The sequence below is a fragment of the Telopea speciosissima genome, chromosome 3 (genome assembly GCF_018873765.1).
Source record: "Telopea speciosissima isolate NSW1024214 ecotype Mountain lineage chromosome 3, Tspe_v1, whole genome shotgun sequence".
Taxonomy (NCBI): domain Eukaryota; kingdom Viridiplantae; phylum Streptophyta; class Magnoliopsida; order Proteales; family Proteaceae; genus Telopea; species Telopea speciosissima.
The window spans coordinates 30773062-30796223 of record NC_057918.1 but is presented as its reverse complement, the minus strand read 5'-3'; the positions used below and the strand labels follow the sequence as shown (position 1 = coordinate 30796223).

General features: G+C 39.1%; 3 protein-coding genes across 7 annotated transcripts in view; 1 reads left to right on the top strand and 2 right to left on the bottom strand.

Moving 5' to 3' along the window:
- LOC122654484 overlaps positions 1-1546 on the top strand; it is a 56421-nt gene extending 54875 nt beyond the window's left edge. For all 3 annotated transcript variants that reach the window (XM_043848593.1, XM_043848592.1, XM_043848591.1), the window contains 3 exons: positions 525-560; positions 661-735; positions 1236-1546. In XM_043848593.1, the coding sequence (XP_043704528.1) occupies positions 525-560; positions 661-735; positions 1236-1310 (186 nt within the window). In that variant the 3' untranslated portion in view covers positions 1311-1546. The remainder of the gene's footprint in view (positions 1-524; positions 561-660; positions 736-1235) is intronic.
- Positions 1547-6437: 4891 nt separating this feature from the next.
- Positions 6438-9044, bottom strand: LOC122654485 (bifunctional protein FolD 1, mitochondrial). Of its 3 annotated transcripts, none has more exons than XM_043848594.1 (5): positions 8813-9044; positions 8142-8461; positions 7357-7593; positions 7073-7240; positions 6438-6744 (listed from the first exon to the last, which is right to left on the bottom strand). In XM_043848594.1, exons 1-5 carry the CDS (start codon positions 8994-8996, stop codon positions 6574-6576), a joined length of 1080 nt encoding a protein of 359 aa, XP_043704529.1. In that variant the 5' UTR covers positions 8997-9044; the 3' UTR covers positions 6438-6573. The 3 variants fall into 3 exon arrangements, with proteins under 3 accessions (XP_043704529.1, XP_043704530.1, XP_043704531.1); XM_043848595.1 differs by having other exon boundaries at positions 8142-8458; XM_043848596.1 differs by having other exon boundaries at positions 6620-6760.
- A 10821-nt stretch (positions 9045-19865) lies between these two features.
- On the bottom strand, positions 19866-20420 carry LOC122655068 (uncharacterized mitochondrial protein AtMg00810-like). Its single transcript, XM_043849309.1, has one exon. It carries the CDS (start codon positions 20418-20420, stop codon positions 19866-19868), a length of 555 nt encoding a protein of 184 aa, XP_043705244.1.
- Between the last annotated feature and the right edge of the window lie 2742 nt (positions 20421-23162).

Here is a 23162-nt window from a genome sequence, read left to right as displayed (position 1 = left end):
AGATGCTAGTATTGTAGATACAGACTAATTCCTAATTTATTAGTTTATTTTATTAGGAATGCTACAGCAGCCACACACACACACGTGTAATTGATATCCAAGGAAATTTGTCCACAATTTGACTTCTTTCTGTCAGTGAAAATCTTCGTACAACTTACATGTTTTCCCCCTTCAGATCAGAATATTTCATAATCTAGCCAAAAATTATCCACTATTTGACTTTTTCTTTTTAATATTTCATGTTGCCTTGTTCAACTGTTTTGATACTAAATCTTTGCTTAAATGTATCGACTTCTAAAACAACTAAGATAGAAATTACTCAAGATGGTCTCAAAATTGTAACTCCTAGAATTGACGACTCATCTCCAAAATTCTGATTTCTGCCTTCAAATCCCCTCAATCGTTGAGTTTCCATTGGAACATATTGATTGCTCCTCTTGGTTACATTGTATGTTACTTTCATAGCTTGAATTCTATTGTTCTTTTCACTCATTTGAATCGTGTGATGGATGATAATCCTACAGCTGATCTTGCCTTACCGGCGTTGTGAATCTGACCAAGTGAGTTCATACTTATTCACTCCCTGTTGTTAATCACATCATGTCTTTTATGGTTGGTGCAATGATCTTAATATCGTTGCAACTATTGTGATGTTCACAGGGGAACTTCTGTACATGCATGGCGGGACGCTACAAACTCATCTGGGATAACTCTTACTCGGCTTTCTTCAAGAAGGTACTCTAGGTTTTCTCCCCCCACCCCCTCTACTATATTTGCTAGTCCATGTTTAAAGGTGATCAGAGACTGATCTAATGCTGTCTGATGTTTTACATGCCTTTATTTTTTTGGGGTTGGGGGAAGGTGGGGATGATATGCCTACATTTTTCTTTGCAGAAGTATTAGGTGAAGAAAATAAGTTAATATTGGAGAAATAACGATCATTTAAATGGATGGGAATTTGGGAAAAGATTAAGCAATTGACATAATTATGTTTGGGGATAGCAATAAGTACACTGCCTATGTACGGTAGCCTAGCGGGAGGCACCAATGGGGGAGCGGGATTGGGATATCATACAGGAGGGGCAGGGGGTAATTTCAAGAGAGAGAGGGGGGGGGGGGGAAGAGAGATGGACACGGTGGGCGCTAGGTTGCGGTACACCAGCAGTGCCCCCAGCCTTTTCCCATATGTTTGATTTGCTTCCTTCTTTTTCTTACTTTTGTCCTTTCCTGGACAGGGACTGCGTTACAAAGTAGATTCCATACCACCAGTTGCAGATCCAGCAGTGTCTGTGGGTGAGGCAAAAGAATGAGGAGCTTTTCCAGGGATGCCTACATGTCAACAGTGTGTCCCAGATTGAAGGCTCTGATGATTCATGTCATTCATTGTATTATTAATATTATTTTTGCATGATTTACAACTGCGTTCAAAGAAATCATTCTCATACCTGCATTTTGGTATTAATTTTGGACGAAGAACCTTTTACTTGTACTATAATTGTTTTGTCTATATTCCTGACGCCCAATGTAATCAGTTTCTTAATTTTTCGTTAAGATAACTCAATTGGGTATTGTGACCTGACCACCAAACTATTCCCGTTGGTTCTAGTTTATTTTATGCTATGAAAGCAGTATGTTCTATTCTCAACCATTGGAAATGGAATCGATAGAGATGCTGTTTAGGTGTTTCTCGGAAGCTTGATAATTTGAAAAAATCCCCCATGTACTCAAGGATGTCCAGTCGAAATTCTGTCTATATACCATAATGAAGTAAATCTGTTGTGCTGTTTATTGACATGAATGTGCTAGTCTCAAATTTCATGGGAGAGAATCCTCAGCTCAACGAATGTGCTGAAGCCAAATTTTATCACATTCCTTTGTTTGTGGGTCTATTCTTTTCCTTTTAATTCCCCTCCCCTTCCTCTCTTGCTTCTTCTGGGCACTATAGCTGTTGTCGCTTAATGCACAATTCATGTTTGTTTACGCAAAGCAGTCTCTGTATTAACATTGCTGCTATGGCCATTTTTTCTTCAAGCACACATGCTTAAGAAAATTTAGAGTGTTCACATCTCTTGCCGAGCGGACTTCATGGGATAGGAAAATAATTAAATAGTACTTATATTACCTATTTACTCACCTGCCCTTGCAATGGGGGAAATTGTTTATTGACTGGGACGATCAGAAGGAACCATTGAAGACCGAAAATAAAAATGAAGGGAAAAAGGTGGGCAAGTAATCGCGGTGTATAAGGGGATCAGGATCGTCTCCAGGGAGCCCAGCGCCCAGGGCGCATCCAGCGGTTGAGCTGTGCCGCACACATCTCGGCGCACGCCTAGGGATGTGTACAGCACAGCACAACGGCTCGATGCACCTTGGGTGTGCTAGGCTCCCTGGAGACGAGCTAAATTCTGTATACGCACCCTTATAGGCTCTCCCTCCTCTCATATAATGATGCCAATGTCTATCCCTCTCTAAAAAATGAATTGTGAAAAATAAACTTATGATGCGGATAAGTTTTTGTTGCATGTTGAATTTATACAGTTCTATTGCCCTTTACAACATAGGTTACCCCATAGTAAATGTGTGTAATTCATAATAGTTACATTGTCCTCCAAGCAATCTGATGAAACCGAATTGAGCCTAGAATATTTGATAAGCCTATCTACAGGTTCAAGATAATATCTAGGTTGTTTAAGAATTATTACAGAAACAAGTTTTGTACTGAGCTGAGAAATGTCAAATAACCAAGTATAAAACTGATAAGGCCAAGGATGCTGCTCCGGACATGTAAGCCATTCTGCAATCTCCTTCGAATCCGTCCACACAATCACTTCTTGTCCTGCCAATGGAAGTGCCTTTTGGAGCCCTTCTTGGATTCCTCGCAATTCTGCTTCTTGTGCGGATCCTACATAGCCATAGTTCATAGAGCAAGCAACAAAGTTTTGGTTATTCATAATGAGGCACCCCCATCCCCATGCTTAGTTAATGGGCAATAGCTTCCATCCGAAACTATTAGACATGCCTCAGGTTTAGCCAAACTCAGATATGAAGATTGAGCAAGTGGCGGGGAATAATCAACAGTGTGGTCATTAGAGGCAGGGTTAGGATGTGTCAAAACCCCATAATTACAAAGGTTTAGATCATGAACCCATCTCAAAATATTCTGTAAGACCAACGACGGATTGACTTGGTTCCCCAAAAAAAAGCACCTGATTCCGATGGGTCCAAATGAAATATAAAATGATGGCCACCATACTTGGAATGAGAGTAATATGGGAGCTTGAAGTACCCCCCGCCTGTACAAGGTTAGTCAAAGCCTCAATAAAATTATTGCCCATAAGATTTTCGGTCCTAAGGCCAAGTGGAATGGCAGACCAAATTCTCTTAGAAACCTCATAGGAGAAAAACAGATGCCAGGGGGTCTCTGGTGCAATTTGGCACAGTGGGCACAGCTTATCCCCATCATTTTTCAAAAACAATTTGGATTTGGTGGGTACCCCCTCATTGAGTACTCTCCATAAGAAAAGTGGAAACCTGGGAGGTATTTTCAATTTTCAAATCTGAGTCCACAGGCAGTGGGTGGGTGGAACCACAGTAGGTGAGAAAGTATACTTGAGAGCAGAGGCAATGTGTTTTATTGTGAGCTTCCCTGTTTTAGTAATGGGTGAAAAAATGTGATCAATGAAGGGGTGAACAGAGATTGGGATGGATGTAATATTTTGCACAATGGATGAAGGGGAAATCGAATTTAGCAAGGGTGCATTCCATGATCTATTGTTCAAAAGTTCATTAACAGTACTAAAGAGAGGATTCCTTGGAACAACTTGGTTTAGGGTAGTAAAGGAGGGTGAAGGGATCCATGGGTCATCCCAGATATTGATTGAGGATCCAGTACCAATTTGCCATCGGACCATTTTCTTGAGGGTTGAGAGAACAGTACGTATACTGTTCCAAGTCCAAGTTCCTGGTCGAGAAGGTGTCCTAGGATTGAGAAGAGAATGATTGGGGAAATATTTACCTTTAAGAATTTGGGCCCAAAGGGAGTGAGGTTCATTCAGTAACCGCCAAGATAACTTTACAATAAGAGCACGATTATGGTCCCAATGAGAGCGAAGCCCCAGCCCACCTTTACTTTTATGGTGGCAAGTAGAGTCCCAAGATATAAGTGATAGACCTCTGCCTGGTACTGATTTACCCTTCCAAAAGGTAGAACTTACAGAATCAAGCTTTGAGCAAACAGTTTTTGGAAAAAGAAGGTAAGACATATGGAAAGTGGGTATAGAATGGAGAACCGATTTGATGAGAGTGAGGCGACTAGCTTGGGACAGAAACTTGGTTTTCTAGTCAGCCAATTTTGATTGTACCCGGTTTAAAATGGGTGCCAAACATTTAGTTTTGGACCTTGTAGGGAATAAGGTAGTGGCCAGGTATTTGGATTCCTCCCCCATCACTTTCATGTCCAAAGCCTTGTAGATCTCCTTTCGACCCGTGGGGAAGTATTTTTGCTGAAAAAAATGCTACTTTTTTGCATGTTAAGTTGTTGGCCTGACAGAGATTCAAAAAGATTAATGATGGCTTTAAGAGTGTGGACATCCTCTAGGTTGGCCCGGCAGAAAAGAAGGGTATCATCAGCAAAAAAGAGATGGGTAATTTCAGGTCCATGTCTTGAGATTTTTATACCTTTAAACAAGTTGAGTTGTCTGTAAGTGTGCAACAGCCGAGATAGGCATTCCATAGTAAGAAGAAAAAGGTAAGGACTAAGTGGGCATCCTTGTCTAAGACCTCTTGTCGGTTGAAAATAGTCAAAGGAACTGCCATTAAGTTTGATGGAAAAAGAACATTGTAGTAAGGTGGAAAGAAGACGAATCCAATGAGTGTCAAATCCCAAGAATTGAAACAGCTGAAATAGAAAACTCCATTCAACTCTATCATAAGCCTTAGACATGTCAAGTTTGTGTGCTAGAAAGCTAGGACCTTTTCTTTTGTTTTGCATAAAATGAAAGATCTGGTGGGCAATAATATTATTGTCAGGACCCTTAACAAAAGCATATTGGTTGGGGGAAATAAACAAGGAGAGAATAGGCCTTAGGCGGGTGGCAAGGAGTTTAGTGAGAATTTTATATGAGACATTACAAAGACTAATTGGTCTATAGTCTTCAAGCTTCAGAGATGAGTTGGTCTTTGGTATCAAAGCAAGAAGGGTATGGTTAACCCCCACTGGTAGGTGGTAGGGAAAAGAAATCCTGAACAAAACAATAAATGTCCGATGCAATAAAATCCCAACAGTGATGGTAGAAACCAGCCGATAAGCCATCAAACCCTGGAGCCTTAAAAGCTGCAATATTAAACACTACAGACTTTATTTCCTCAATAGTCGGAGCCATGCCCAAGAGGTGAGTGTAGTGGTTTGAGGTAGAGGCGTGACAAGACATTCCACAAAAGAAGGATATAGAGGATTAGAGGTCATAATGGATTGAAACTGGGAAGCAAAGAGATGTGCCATTTCCGGGGGGTTAGAGATGACCTTGCCTGTGGGGTCTCTTAGAGTAATTCATGTATTGTTCATATAGGTACGTATGAATTAAGATAAAAAGGTTTTTGAGGAATTTTACCATAATTCACGCATTTTCTAAAGCTGCGTATTATTATTTTTTTTAAATCTAAAGTACAAATCCCCCAATTTCTTTGCCCCTTCTTCCTCTTCTCAGCATAAGACTTCATAACATTTCTCTACTGCCCAACTATCAATCTCGATCTGCCAGCAACTCTCTTCTTCTCCATCTCTGATGGCCATTGCAGCTGCCCAGAGAGCTCCACAATTGCCCCTCTGACCAGCAGCCATTTGTGTACTAAAACCAACTTCATATGTTCCTAGTGCCTCTGAGTTAATACAAGGTAAAAGATTCTACATTAACTGTTTAGTTTTACTCCACCGAAAGAATTTTTTTGGTTTTTGTTTCAGCTAAATGCACTTCTTTAGAAAAGTGAAGGAGTAGCGAAGGTTAATATTTGATCTCTGCATCTCTGCAAATTGAAAATTCATTTTTCTGTAGTAGTTCATTTGATATACATTTTCTGAAACCGGATTCGTGTTTGTTATTGAATACTCTCTAAAATTTTATAAGCTTTAGTTACTTGAAACACTAAACTGCAGATAAGGAGTTACATATGATGCTTGCAAGTTTTGTGTTAGCGTGTAAGGATTTACATATACATTTCATAGACTTGGGATTTCCTAATACGGCCTGTGTAAACAAACCCTGGTATTTTGTATCTGATATTCATCATAGCAAAAGAAAACAAACTTTCAGGTTGTTGCAGTGTCTGCATTGTATAGTTTTGTAACAACCACTCTCCCCCCCCCCCCCCCCCCAAAAAAAAAAAGAAAAAAACATACAAACACCCCTTCTGTTGAAAGAAGAAGAAAACCAATTGTTTTAGAAGAGATTTAAATTGGATGTTCAAAGGAGAGAATATAGTTACAATTGTAGTGACAGGATGGGTGAAACCTACCCAAACTGAAAATTTCAGAGTATCAGACAACTCCAAAAACTCTCTAGAGCAGTCAATAAGAGGCTAACCAAATACGTATGTGCGTTTGGCAGAATCAAGAGTGTTGCCAAGTAGCATCGCAATTGTCATGGGTCCCACTCCTCCAGGTACAGGGGTAATAGCAGACACCACCTTCACTGCTTCATCATAGCAAACATCTCCTGCAAGCCGGTAACCATGCTCACTATCGTGGTCCTGCCATTATTCATAGCTGCAGATATGTTATATCTGACACCACATATATTCATGTATGCATTCAAATAGCTTATTGAAGCAATGATTGAAATGTAAGATACATTTTGGAACTTTCAAGTTTCAATTAGTAGGAAAGACATATTCCAGTGTATAAAAAAAGGCTGCTGCTGAGAAACCTGATCCAAAAGTATTGCAACTTTCACTAAGTAAAGCCAGAGGAGGATAGACACATTCCAATGCATTGAGGCTGCTGAGACCTCTGACCTCCAAATGCATGCAACAGAAACCCTTGGTTCAAGATAAAAATAGGCTGGGAGGGAGTCTTTACCTCAACTGGGTTTGTGCCCACATCAATAACAACTGCTCCTGGCTTTAGCCAACTGCCTCGGACTAGGTTGGCCACCCCTACAGCAGAGACCACAATGTCGGCCTCCCGAGTAATCTCTTCAGGATTCTTTGTGAAAGCATGTAAAAGAGTAACTGTTGCATGGTGCCTCTGGTTGAATTTTTTTTTTTTTTTGGGGGGGGGGGGGCGAGGAGGGAGGGTTGGAGTTAACACTTTTTGAGAATGACTAAAACCTTGAAACAATTAATTAAACAAAATGTTATTACCTGCAGTAGCAAAGAAATAGGTAATCCAACAACATTACTCCTCCCGATCACTGCAGCTTTCTTCCCCATGATTTCCACACCAGACCTCACCAACAACTCAATGCAACCTTTTGGAGTGCAAGGGATGAACAGAGGCTCCCTTCCCCTCATGGCAAGATTCCCAATATTCAGGGGATGGAAACCATCCACATCTTTTTCTAGGCTCACTGCATTCAAAATTTTCTCCTCGTCCATATGCTGCTTCCAGAACCATGTGTTAGCCATCCATAACTAGACAAGGGATTGATTACCAGTGCCAAGATGTCTGCATAGTTAACCTCAACCTACAAATGCTTTGGAACACCTCACGCCAGAGGTCAGGATCCACCATTCTCGGTGGATACAAGCAAGAGAGATTCTTCTTCTAGGCCAAAACTTGATTCAGATGATCCTAAGCATTTGGATCCATCTGATTCCTTTTTTACAGTGAAGAAAAAATATTCAATGATCCAAAAAAACCAGATTGTTATATGACCACCACCTGCCAAAGATTTAACAGCCCTACTTTTAGTGCTGCTATCCACCGGAATGTGAAGGTACTAGGCCTGGATGCAGACTTCTAGCATAAGCATTCCAAAGGAATCAAAATAAAATTGCCCTAGAATCCATTATTCATCAAGAAAAGCTTAAAGTAGTTTAATTCACACTATCAAAGAACCAAATCCTTTACTTCCATATATAATTGGAAAAAATTTAACGAAAAAGGAGCCCAACAATATAGATATACCACAGTTTCAGAAAATTACTTGAGGTAGAGGAAGTTGCACAAGAATTCCATGAACTGATGGATTGTCATTAAAGTTTAGCACGGCATTGAGAACTTCATCTTCCCCACAGTCATCAGAAAGTTCTTCTAAGAGAGACGTGATCCCAACTTCCTCACAAGCTGTTATTTTGTTACGGACATAAGTCTGAGAGTCCCTTCTTTGACCAACCAAAACAACAGCCAACCCAGGAACCTTTCCAATGGAGTGCTTCATTCTTCTTACTTCACCAGCTATTCCTGATCTTATCTCGTCTGCAATTGACTTCCCATCAATCACTGCAGCAATCTGATCACTACCTTCTGCATATCACATTTCAAATAGATGTTTATAGCAATTATTCAAGAAAAAGCTTTTGACTTGAACATTAGATCCCCACAAGCAGTTCACGTTTCAGAACCCGAAGAATCTAGGTATTAGTTGTGAGATTATTACTAGAGCGTGATAAATAAGTTAATTTGGATCTATTTTTTCTTAACCTTTGGAATCTTTTAGGTTTAATAAACCTCCCCCCATCCCCAACCAAAAATAAAAATCCATCAGCATCATTCTTGAGGAAAAACAATAAAAAGTGAGGTCGGCGTTGTTAACAGCATATCAAACCAGATTTGTCAAAAAAATTTATTAGCAGGATATGCAAAGAAGAGCTTTACCGCCGTTCCGCCGGAGTGGAAGATGATGGTTTGTCGTCTCAGTTGGATTGGAAGACCAAATGTCAGGGAGGTCTAGGTCGAGGAGGGAAGGAGCTTTGGTGACTCGGAATGCCCTTGATTTTAATGCTGTTGATGAAGAAAAGGGCTTCTTTCTTAACAGTCGCCCTACCACCATTCCCTGCATCTTTTTTTGATTCTTCCTCTCCTCTTCCTCCTCAATTTACTTGCTTCCCTCTTATGCTTTCGCTCAGCCACACAGCATTGAGATTCATTGTCATCACCTCTGCCCTATCTCAACCTCAACAAGCCAAATAGCCAATACAGCGATGTACGAATATCTGGATCAGAAGCTCAGAGCAGAGGGCAGGCTTGAAGCTAGGTAGTTGTGTCAACTGGTCCGGTTCTGAGCTATCGATCTAGTTTTCTAGCGGTTTCGGTTCTAAAGGGTCAAAACCAGATCTGGACGAATAAACTCATCGGTTCCAAATCTGAAATCTAGGACCATCAACTAATGGGTGGTTCGGTTTCGATTCTGAATTGGGTCCAAACATGTCCTTGTTGAGTAGTCAGTCAAATGTAAAACATTTTTCCTTTTGGAACTAGAAATCTCAAGCAAGCTAGAATCTTTTAAAAGCAATTCATTAACTATTGGTGTTTGTCCTCTATGTGCAACAAATATAAGAGGGGTAGAATACTAGAATTTGAGGGGTCAAGTGTCTTGCTTAGTCTTGGGTCATGTTCTAATAGCAGCTGGACAACAATTGTATAATAAAAGTCACTTTAACTGTAAGTTAAAATAGCAAAGATCATCTTTTAACATTTTAAAACAGAAAAATTGGTGCAAGACAAGTTCAAGTGTATGCATTTCTTTCGGTTCCAACGGTTCCGGGGACCAGACCAGATTTGGACTAAAAAGCTATTGGGTGGGTCGGTTCTGGTTCCTAATGGGACGATTATGGTCTGGTTATCGGTTCTGGTCCAAAATTGACACCCCTATAGCTAGGGGTATCAAACCGTCTATTTGGATCGGTTTTGGTCTAAGAATGAGAGAACAAAACCAAGGAAATTTGGTTTTTGATCAGTTGGTTTTAATTCGATACGATTTTGATTTTATTTCGATTTTTCAATATCAGGTTATTACTGGTTTAGATTGAGTTATTATCAAGCTTGAACCCCAATAAAATATTACATCCATAACTTGTAGTGAGGAAAGATTCCGTAAAATACTTTAAATCATCTTCCTCAAACAAATAAATAATTAAGATTAGTTGTTGGAATTTTTAATTTTTATAAATTAAAGACTCAAAATATGATATTATTTTATAAAAGGTATGTCATTTGCAAACAATTGATGGTGATGTATCTTCCTCTCCTATATAAAGAGAGGAGGTCGTGCCCATTTCTATAACCTTTTTTTAAGTAATACCAAATTTTGTGTTCTTTTTCACTATAGTCTATCAATGTCAATGAGTAGTGAGTATAGCATTTGGTTGATTCAAGAACGATGTAAATCGATCCTCTCCTAAAACTAGCTTGAAACTCACGTAAACTCCAAGTTTTGAAAAAATTATACGTACCTTTCCACTTTTACAAATTTATAACAAATAGATCAACTCCATTAGTTGATCCACGTTAGCAGGTTTGAGTTTACTATGGGCCTGCATGATAACAGAATCCCGCTTGATAACTTTACGAGAAACAGTTTCTAGAATTTTGTTGTTCTGAGAAACAGAAAAGCATCTAAAAATCGCTTGATAACGAAGTGTTTTTTGTGACTGTTTTTGAAAACATAAATCAAAATTTATACTCCCTGGAAGACTTTTGACAGAACATGTTGGACATGTTCTGTCGTTTCTTGGTTGAAAATTGGAAAAGTGTGCCTGATAAAAACTCCTATATTCGTTTACTATGCTCTTTTTTAAAATTGGAAAAGTGTGCCAAACATATCATTTTGTTAATTTTATTTATTTTTTTTTAAAAAGAAAGGGTTTTACTTGTTACCAAGAACAGGTTTACCAAGCGGGTCAAAAATGGTTTATCAGCACAGAAAATGAAAAAACTATTTTACTGTTTCTCAGCACATAACCAAAACAGAAACACCCGTAAGGTTATCAAGCGGGCACTATGTCTCTGTTTTTTTGTTCCTCGGAACAAAAAAATAAGAGAAATCCATTTGTTAACACCGATTCATTTTTTTGTTCCTGGGAATGAACCGGAACAAAAAAGTTGTTGAGAAATAAAAATAAAAAAAACAGAAACTCCAATTTGAAGCTTCTTTGTCCCAGAAATAAAAGGAAGACATAAGGGGGGAATTGCTCTTTAATGAGCATATGATTAATTTGATGGGCAAAGCAGTAATTTCATGTTCAAAATAAAACACCACTTCCAATGCAACTTCAACCACCACCACCACCACCATCGACACCGCCACCACCTCCACTACTACTGCCACCTCTACCACCACCACCTTCACCTCCACCACCTCCGCCCCCGCCACCACTACCTCCACCAGCACCACCACCACCACCAGCACCACTACCTCCACCACCGCCACCGCCACCTCTGCCACCATCGACGTCGTCACTACCACTACTATTGCCACCTCTACTACCACCACCACAACCACCGCCACCACTACCTCCACCACCGTTGCCACCACCACCACCACCGCAGGCGGAAGTAGAGGATGTCAATTCAAACAAAAGTGTTATCATGTAAGCTCTATATGGCCAAACTACTCTTGAAGAAGGGCAAACATACCGATTTACCCTTCTTTGCAAAACCCCCAAATCGAAAGTGAAATTAGTTTTAGGGTTGACACTTATTCGTTGCAAACCCTTCCATCTCCGACGAAGGCATTGAACCACCAACGAACTGCTATCCTCCAAGCCGAACAATCCACCTCTTATTCTTTCCCTGTTCTTGTTGCTACTCTGAATCGTCTTCTCCTAATCTGGCTTTGGTGATATTTTACTACAACAAGTTCTTGAACGGAAAGTGAAAGCTGTGGACTTGTATGCGTTTACCATGCTTGGTACTGTACTTTTCTTCTTAAGAAAATGAGTTATAACCAGTAAAGAACCACTTCCTAGATATAGATCTGTTTTTTTTTTGGGAGTTACAAAAAACCTTATTTACACTCACAGAATGGATGATTTATGTCAAATACTACAGCCCCAAGAACAAACAAAAGAAACGTTCTCAGTCCCACTTTCCTTGATTAAGGCAGCAGCATCCTCTTCTGCAGTCCCTCCAATTTCTCATTTAAGAATAATGACTTGAGTCTGAGGATCAGTGAGGAACAATATAGATTTGTTTTCTATAGTTGTTAGATACATTACAGAGGGAGAGAATGTCTTGGAGAGGTCGTCTACCTTTGATGATGCTGAACTTAAATCTTTGAGCAGTGTACTAAGATCTTGACAGGGAAAATTATCAAGATCTTGAAGACCATGGAAATAAGATGAAGCTGTTGTAGATGCTGGTTATGCTTTTGGGGTATTGGTTAATGGGTTTTGCCATGAGAACAGATTGGAACAATGTGTGTAAGTTCCTAACAGAGAAGTTACTGGTTCAAGAAGTCTCAAAAAGCTTTGATCAGCCTTATGAGGTTGATGAAGAATAATATATTTACTAAAATTTCCTTACCTTAAACTTTTTTTCTGATACTCCCTTACTTTTAAACTTTTACATCTCCTTCTACCTTCATGTTTTTAAATACCCATAATGCCTTTCTTTTTCACCTAGTAACATGTTAATCGATTTAACATACCATTCTTCGTCTATTTTTTTTTTACTATTTTTGTCATTAAAATAGTTAAAAACTCAAAGCACCCACCCACATCTTCTCTCTCTGTTTTTTACTCCATTTGATTTTTTTTTTCTTCAATTTTTTTATTTAATTAATTTTTTATTCAACATTTCATCCTCGATCATCGTTTTTCTTCGAATAGATCGACCTATTTCAATTCTTTTCCTTCATCTTTTTTGTTTTTTCTCCACACGTGGAAGATACTAAATCAAGCTCAACACCGTTGGATTTAGTATCTTCAACATGTGGAGCTCTCTACAGTGCACTTTTAAGGAATTGGAGAAGTTTTTTTGTTTTTTTTTTTTTTCCATTTCTTTTAATCCATATTAGGTAAGCATTGAAAGGGTACATCCAATCAATGTGACTCTACTGTGTCCAATCTTTTTTTAATCTCTAACATGACATTTTTCATGGTGAGATCGAATTTCATTCGGGTGAGTTTTCTGCATTCATCTCTTTTTTTTTTATTTTTTACAAAGAAACTTATATTACTTGAGCAACAACTCCAGAAGATACATAAAGGGGAAAAGAACAAGTAGTAGTGTCATACTACAAAAAGTTAAATACAAAAAGGAGAGGAATATTATAGTTCCAACCAAAAGAAGATCTTCTTTGAATACCGAAAGAAGCACGTACAGGCATCAGCAACTTTGAATTCCCTTTTCGATATGTATGAATGAACGTAACATGTCCAAAAAACTGAACCATGTTATTAGGCAAAACCATATATGGATTTTGAGAAGAGAGAAAGATAAAGAAAGAATAAACAAAGACATTGAAACGTTCTCTCTGTTGAAGGGTTAGTTTATTCATTTTGGAATAGTTGCGATATATGTTTAAATTCCTTTCTATGACTATTACATGTGCCCATATGTTTGAAGAAGAAAAAAATAGGGTGGTTGCTTTGTCTTGTGCCTTTTGTCTTGGATGACCACCGTTGAGATTTTAACCTTGTAGTTGGAGTTTTTGTAGTTGTTGGGTCTCTATGACGGTTGGGATTTGGTTAATTTGCTTTCTCTCATGAATTTAAACTATTTAAGGACCAAGAGATACTTTTTTTTGAAAAAGTTTATGATGATTTCATTTTATGGAATATGATAGTGTAAGCCCATTTATGAGATAAAACTATATTATTTTAGAGCAACAGATCTCTACTTGGTCACATGGTTTCTACACAAGCGTTTGAGTCAATGGGTGAGCATTCCTGGGTATCTACCCAGGGGGCAGAGGCATCATCTCACGGTGCCTGTGAGAGGGCGTAGGAAACACCACCAAGTAGAGATATTTTTTCCATTATTTTATTGTTTGGGTAAAATTGAACTTTAGTTTTGAGTTATTTGTCAATGTCTATATAGTTGATGATCATTATTATATGATCTATATGGATTGGTTGATGATCATTAATAGTCATGAATGTGGATTTGTAGGAAAATATTGTGAGGATATGTTATTGGATTTCAACATCTAAGTCAAATTATTAAAATTGGGATTTGAGTTCATCCCTAGCCCATTTGAATCCAACCAGTGGTCACATGGTGATTAGGAAGAGACCCAAACTGATATAAATTATGATGCAAAGACTTTATTGCCTAGTCAGAAATTTATTTATTTTGTATATCGATGTATTGAATCATATTAATTGAAATTATGACCAACAACTCATCTTAATGGCCTGAGTTAGCCAATAATTGTTGTCTTGATTTTTCATATTTTATATGAATTGTGCTACATGTATACAACATCATATGTTGTGATTACAGAACTAAGTTGACTGATTAGATGACTGTGTTTATAGGGTGTCAATATATGATTGGATTAAGATTAATCCAAGTATTGGCAAATAAAAGCCAAGTGATCAAATTGGTTGGTCAAATCAGTTTACTATTCAGTCCTAGCATACATGCACGTCCACCTCTCAACCACAGGTGTGGCCAGGTCTATCAGACAGTACACAATCACTCTATAAATCACACACTTCTATGTGCAAGAAATATAAAGCATGCACAGTATGCAAGATTTATATGATTCAACCAAAATGCCTATGCCCACGAAGGAATACACTATCAGGATTTTGTATATTCCTCAATATACAACTCAAGTTGTGTAAGTGCTACAACGGTTCAAGAACTCCAATCCCTGCTACAGTTTGTGCAACAACATAAACAAGAGCAACTACCACTTCTCCAGACAAGTACCCACATGAATGGAGTAACAATATATCAACAACAATCAATATAAAGTAAATCCCCATTTACAGTGCTCAAAAGTGAGTCTCAATTAAATCTAGGGTTTCAACACATAAACCACCTAAAAAATAAAAAATAGGGATTTATAATGATAAATTACATCTTGCAGTGTAATCCCACACTAATGCCTTTGAAGAGTTATTAATATGTTGCACACATCCCCATGTGAATGCAAATCGAGAGAAACACAAATATATAATTTTTTAGCAAAATCAAGCTCTCTGGAAGTTTTTCACGTTTTTTTTTCTCTCTCTTCACAAATATATTAGTGGCTTTCAAAAGGGATCTAAAACGAGAAAGTTATGACAATTTCAGTGAAACCCTACAAATTGGGGGCAATTCGGTCATTTTGAGAAAGTTTTGTGATGTTTAGAAGTGTAATGAGCATGTCGGGTGAGCCATAGACCATCAGATATTGGTCTAAAGTGTGCACATTCAATTTTGGCCCTTAGATCGCGACCTTTCAATCATTAATTAGCATGAGGCTTGTGAGCCAATCAAACAAAACCTTAAAAAGGCTTATGATGCACTGACAATGCATGGAATCGGTGAACCACTATGGAGTTGTGCGGCATACTGAATTTCAATGCGGGGCGAATAACAAATATCATTTTGGAATCTTCTCCGCTGGTGTCTTATACACGTGACACACACAATAACCATGAGATACAATGTAGTGGGGCTATATTGTACTCGATACACCCAATCAACTAGAATTCATGCACGAGAATCTTTCTCGTCGTCGCAACCGTGCTTAAGCGAAGCACTCTAATCCAAGTCTTTGATTCGTAATCCTCTGACGTGGCACAATTCAAGCCATTGAATCTTCAATTCAGTGTATGTTGCAGCACTATACCTTAGTACGATAGACCTACTTAGAGCACCTAAATTGGAATCTAAATCATAAAAACATTATTTTAACGAATTTTTTAGTATTCCAAAGAAGAGAGCAGAGAATAAAGCGTCCAAAACAACTTAAGCTACCGGAACCAACTCATATTGTAGGAAAAATTTCTAGAAAACTCCCCAGACTTGTCTAATCTCATTCAACCTCTCTCAATTCGTTTTTATTTTCGTGCTTCAACACAAAAACCTCTGTAACTTCTTTGTTCGATATCGAAACAACTTTTATGCCATTAGACTTTCGAAAATTGTTTCAAATCTACACAGGGATTTGGGCAAACTAAAGCCTTACTCATTGGGGTTCATTGCCTATAACCTCAAATCTACACAGGGATCCTTTCGGGGATAATGAACTTCAATAAATAAGGCTTTAGTTTGCCCAGATCCCTGTGTAGATTTGAGGTTATGGGCAAAGAAGGTGTATGCACAAAGGTGGTGATTAGAGGTCAGTCTCTTTCTATTTAGACCATTCTTAGTACGCCTATATTCCTGTGTAGATTTGAGTCGACTTTTGTTTCATATATTTATGGCAAAAATTTTCATGCATGGTCGTGTATGTACACGACCTGCATTAAATGTAGTCAAATTAGCATTTATGCCCATCTGAAATGTCATAAAAACCCTTAGACCCCCTATTTGATGGACTTGATGGGAGAATCTCCCGTGTATGAATACCTTCCCCTATATTTATTTCTTACAACTAATAGAATAAAATATATTTATGTATCTCTTACTACACAGTACTTGTATGCTTTTGTGACATGTAATATTCCTTGCTCCCCCCCCCCCCTTAATTTAGATTGAACAAAACTTGAATAGGAATAAAAAGAAATAAGTGGGCCATAAGAATCATCTAGAGGAATAGGAAATGGGTCTCTCTCTGTGAAGAGAAACTGGATCAAAGGAAAACGGTGCAGAGAGAGAGAGAAATTGCCATTTCCGCAGCTCTCTCCTCCTCGATCAAAGGAAAAAGGTGTAGAGAGAGAGAGAGAGAGAGAGAGAGAGAGAGACATTGCTATTTCCGCAGCATTCTCCTCCATGCTCTCCTTGTGTCTCCTCCAACCGGACTAGGATCCTCTACAGTACTAGTGGGTTGGCGGTGCACATCAGACGGCATAGCAGAGGCTAGGTGGCACACATGGCCTCTGCTGTGCTGCTAGATGTGTACCGTCGCCCCACTAGTACTATAGAGGATTTTAATACCCTCCAACCTCCCTAGAATGGGAGTTGGGATCAGGTTCTCCTACGAGAACGCCTTGCAGGCGTACAGATGGAATCGATCATATGGGTCCCAGTTGAGGTGGATTCCATCTTTACGCCTATGAGGCGTTCTCATATGTTTTCGTACCAGAACAGGATCCCGCCCCCTAGAAAGTAGTAAAAAGTTAAGATAAGGGTGTTAAATTGGGGAAAAATCCTCTCTCGTGCTTGCATCTACCAGTGTGGTGCAGTGCGTGCCTTGGAACTCGACATGTGGAAGACGTGACATCTAACGGTGCTGAAATTGAGAAGAAAGAAAGAAAGAAAGAAAAAACTAGGTCAATCGAGATCGCATCGTTAAATGAAGTATCATGCCGTTTCACTGATACGATATCGACTATGTATCAATATCGATCACCTTCAAAACCACGCAAATAGAATGTAAACGGATCGGATTCTGCTCGAATACTAATCGGATGCGATTGGATCTAGATAAATCCTAGCCGAATACGGATACCTCTAAACGGATTCAGATACGGATCGAATTTGGATTTTCAACCTTTCATGTACATCTCTGCCTTGTGTAATCCGGACCTTCCTCCTCCTAATGGATACAATTCTCTTTTTCCCTTTTTTTTTGGGGATAATTTCTTAGATCCGCTAGATGAAAACGGAAATTACAACATAAGTAGGTTTTAAATTTATTTTACATCCACTACTTTTCATTTTGAAAAGATTTACTTAATCCCCAAAATTAGTTAGTACTCATCCAAAATAAAAGCAAACTTTCAAAATTGTCCTAACCTCATTTATCGAAAAGTAAAAAATTATTTCAATCACATTGCGAAAACAACAACCGTGAAGTCTACAAAAAAAGGGAAAGATTGTGATAAAGTGGGATGAGAAGATTACGGAAAGTGGTAATACCTATTACGGTATTATGGTGATGGAGGATTTTAAAATTTAAACTGGTAATACCTATTACGGTATTACCCAAAAAAGATGAAAACATACTTTATAGCGTCATAGTCCAAAGGTAATGGAATTAAAAACAAAGAAAATGGAATACCAAAATTCGAGATCATAAAAAAAAATTAAAAATAAAAAAAAAAAAATCGAACGTCAAGTCTCCATATAACGGTGAATGTGATCTCAATTCACTGCAAAGCGGGAAAGGGTATCGAAAGGATATTTGGAACATATTAAAATCCTGGGAGGGGTTTGTGAACCCTACGATGGTAGGTGAACGGTCTTCTATGGGTAGATGGAAACTTAGTCTTAAAAGGAAAGCTTAATTTTTACCAAAAAAAAAAATAAAATAGAAACTTAATTTCAATTATTATATTACTATTTTTCAGAATTTCTCTACAAATATTATTGGGTGAAACGTGAAAAAAGACACTTTGCAAATTTTTTAAAATAATTTTTTATTTTTGATAAATGAGGTTGGGGCAATTTTGGAAGTTTGTTTTTATTTTTTCTTTATACTAACCAACTTTGTGGATTAAATAAATCTTTTTGAAATGGTAAGTAGTGGATGTAAAACTAATATGAAGCCTACTTATTTTGTAATTTTCGTTCTTATTTAGTGGATCTAAGAAATTTTTTCTTTTTTTTTTGATAAAACAATTTTCTTTTTCGCATATTCTAAAACATGTTGAATCTTGAAAAACCCTCAAGAATATTATTTACTTAATTTTTTATTATTAAGTATTTAAATTTTTTTTGAATGAATATTTATCGGAGTATTCAGATTTTTTTTTTTCGAATATCTCTAAACGAATACAGATATCCTTAAATGAATACAAATGCAAATCGAATTCAAATTTTTAAATATCCATTTACATCCATGCATGCAATATCGATACGGGCGATATTCTAACCATCTATTTAAAAAAAAAAAACCAGAAATATTCTGACTGCATGCAGTGTCACGTGCGAAGAAGTTGTGGACGAAGCAAAAAGACATTCAACTTTTACACGGCAACAAAAGACAGAGCATACCCGTTTTCCTTGGGGAGTGTGTCAGCCGCGCCCAATGGATGATGTGAGGATTCCAAACTCCGTTCGATACTTCGATATTAAAAAGACAGACAGGGAGAGACGACGGCGAAGAGCCGAACGGTGAGAAAAGGTCAGAATAAGATTTAAAAAAATGCACAAATAATAATAATAAAAAGTAAAAAAGCTGACATTTGAAAGCAAAATGTCAAACACTACATCGCAATTTGGGAAACTGCGTTTGACAGGTCCTCGACGACTCACAGTAACAAAACTACAAAAAACAATAACATAGGCAACGCCGCTGACACTTTCCGTAGATGACGATACAGACAAATTAAAATAAAAAATTACGTCAGAGAAAGGGCGCAGGAGGGTAAATATTCATCGGTTCCAAACGCAAAGAAGAAGGAGGAAGAAAAAGCGAAAAGCAAAAGTAAGGAAAAAATGAGACAGGTTTAACGTGGTTCGATCTTCATTGATACTAAAGTGTAATTTGATTTTTGATTTTTTGTGATTTTTTAGTGCAAGTATATATAACAATTACAAGAGATGAGAGAGCTCATTAGGATATAAAGAGAGACATATTGTAATACACAATTTTCATGTACGAAGGATTCAAAAAATCTTTAGCAATCTTGAACAGGAATCCATATCACATATGATGAAAATCAATATCATATGTGATGAAGAGAGAGAGAGAGAGTGTATCGTCCTATTACACCCCCTCAAGGTGGAGATTTGGGAATCTGAATCTTCAACTTGTCCCTTAGAAACAGAAAACAGGGCCGTTCCAAGAGCTTTAGTAAATGTGTCAGTCAATTGATCTTTAGTAGAGATAAATTGAACCTGAAGCTGCTTCTTGATCACACAATCACGAACAAAATGGAAATCAATTTCTACATGCTTTGTGCGAGTATGAAAATAGGATTCGTCGAAAGATAAGTTGTTCTAATGTTATCACACCATAATATGGGAGCACCAGCAAGAGGATACCGAGTTCACCGAACAGGGATTCAAGCCATATTAGTTCAGCTGAAGCATTAGCCAAAGCTTTGTATTCGGCATCTGTGGAAGACCTAGCCACAGTTTTCTGCTTTCGTGACGTCCAAGAAACAAGATTGGGGCTAAGAAAAATTGCAAATTCCCCAATGGATTTACGATCAAGGCCATCACCTGCCCAGTCTGCATCCAAGAAGGCCTGTAAGGAACGGGAGGGGGACCGCTCAATAAGTAAACCATGAGTACTTGTCTGTTTAAGGTAGCGAAGTATGCGTTTCACCATCTGCCAATGATTTGTAGTATGGGCATGCATGAATTGACAAGCTCGATTTAAAGCAGAGGAGACATCCGGACGTGTTAAAGTAACATATTGGAGAGCACCCACTACCGATATATACTCAATGGGATTTGATAGGAGAGCACCCCCTGCCTGAGTCGTAGCCATAGGAGTCTACACTGGTTTGCAATCAATCATGCCAGCACGTTTTAGCAAATTAAAGATGTAACGAGATTGAGAGAGATGAAGCTCCTTGGAATGACGGGTGGCTTGAACACCAAGGAAAAAAATGCAGATCGCAGAGAGATCTTTAATGGAAAACTCGCCAGAAAGCTGTTGCAATAGGGAAGAGATCATAGATGGGTCACTGTTGGTAACCAAAATGTCATCTGTGTATATCAAGATGCAGCTGACATGAGCCCCTTTATTGCGAATAAAAAGAGATGTATCAGTCCTAGAACCATGAAAGCCAAGAGAAATCGGAAAGTAAGATAGGCGACGAAACTAGGCCCTGGGCGCTTGTTTAAGGCCATAAATAGAGCGATGAAGGCGGTACACATGATTCGGATGATTAGAGCTAGTGAAACCTGGCGGTTGGGACATATAAACTACTTCTTCTAACCGCACATAAAGAAATGTATTACTGACTTCTAACTGGCGTACAGGCCAACCCTGGGAGATTGCGATGGAGAGAACACATCGAATGGTTATGGGCTTAGTGACAGGGCTGAAAGTCTAGCCATAATCAAGACCGTGTTGCTGATGAAAGCCCTTAGCAATGAGGTGCGCTTTATAGTGTTCAAGGGACCTATCAGCCTTCCTTTTGATGCGATACACCCACTTACATTCAATTAAATCCATGTTTGGTATTCATGGAACCAAAGACCAAGTCCCATTACGAAGCAAAGCATTGAACTCTTCTGCCATGGCAACACGCCACTCAGGGGCCTTATTAGCCTGCAAAAAATAAGTAGGCTCAGAAGTATCATTAGTAGCAACCATAGCAAGAGGGCGTCGATGAAGCTATAAAGACTGAGAAGGAAGCTGTGGAGAGGCAGAGAGCGTTGGGATAGCAGTGGTAGTGGCGGTGTAGATGTCACTCAGAAGGCGAGTCTGTCTGGGCGGAGATGGTGGGGAGGCCGTGGGTATGGGTGGAGACGGTGTAGGGGAGGTCTGTGGGGTGGCAGTTTTAGGGCTTGGTATATCTGGTAGAGGGGTAATGTGTGTTGGCACTGGTAAGGGCACACCGTGGTGAGGTGGGATCCAAACGGGGGCAACAACCCATGGAGAGGATGTAATGGGGGAAGAAAGTGGAGGAGGTCCCAAAATGCTAGTAGAAAGAGGAAACGAACTCTCATCAAAACGAACATGTCTAGCTATGAAGATACGATTAGAATGAATGTGAAGACAATGATAAGTAGTGTGAGAGGGACTATTGTTAAATCCGTGCCCAAAATCCAGTTTAAAACTCGGTCTGACCACCGGTCTGGTTTGAACCTTTTATGTAGAACCGGAAGCGGAGTACGCTTGTGAACTGTGGACCATGATACTCAAGCCATCCCACAAGATTGTTGACCGTGACTCTGGAGAAGTCATCGAGGATAGGTACATCGACAGAGGTAGGGGAAAGTTTATCTTCGAGGGTGCATTCCTAGCATTTCCTTATTTCGAGGATCCGCCCGGCCCTCGCCCGGTGTACCCGTTCTCACTTACAGATGATTGGGAGTAAGTTAATATCCTAATAACTCATGAGTATAAATACTAGAATGGGCTTAGGACCTGATGTTCATTCTAATCATATTATGGGCCTAGTAGTATAATGGGCCCAATAACTTAAAATTGACCTAAAGACCTAAGACAACCAAACATGACTTAAGACTAAAGTGAGGTAAATAGGGGTCAATCCACTATTCACCTCACAATAGAAAACCTAAATCGTGGAGAGGAAAGGAGAGAAGGAAAGAAAGAAGAAGAAGAAAAAGAAGAAGAAAAAGAAGAAGAAGAAGAAGAAAGAAGGAACGAAAGGTAGAAGAAGAAGAAGGAAGAGAGGTGGAACCCAAGCTTGCTCTCCTACATTGGTGAGCATTCTCTCTCTCTCTCTCTCTCTCACCTCCTAATTTATAGACCTAGGGTTTGGACTTATGAGCCATGAGTGCTTCATCTACCCTAATGGAAAGGCCATTAATGGCTAATCTTTGAAGCTTAGTTATAAAGACACCTAATCCTACCTTGAACCCCCCTTTCACCCTTTCTCCATTTATGAACCCTAAGTTGGGGATTCACCTCCATTTATGGGTTTCACCAACCCTCATGGAAGACCATAGAGGTGTGGTTTGTGGGTTGTTAAATAACATTGATTAAAGACCCTTTCAAAACCCCAATACCCAAACCCATGAGTTTCCTTTCCATATGTATTTAATGGAGGAAAACCTAATCGATCATGGGGTTTACAAACCCATGTTGGGTGTGTGCTATGGCACCTTGGTTGGGGTTGTTCTCATGGCCAAAGAGACCCTAAAAACCCCTAAGAATACCCCATTTTAGCCCAAGACTTTGGGGCTGCAAAACCATTCTCGAATGGCATGAACAGAAGACGGCACATGGACAGGCACATGCAAGTGCCAGTCCCCGAGAAACTAGATCTCCGGTGGGAAGTCCGAGAGGGACAAGCACATGGACAGGCACATGCAAGTGCCGGTCCCGAGAAAGATCTACCGGTGTGAGGTCCGAGAGGGACAGGCACATGGACAGGCACATGCAAGTGCCGTCCCGAGAACCTAGATCTGCGGTGGGAAAGTCCGAGAGGGACAGGCACATGGACAGGCACATGGACAGCACATGATATAGCCTTGTATGTGCCGGTCCCCTATTTTAGCCTTGTTTGATAACTTATGTGGCCCAACTCTTCTA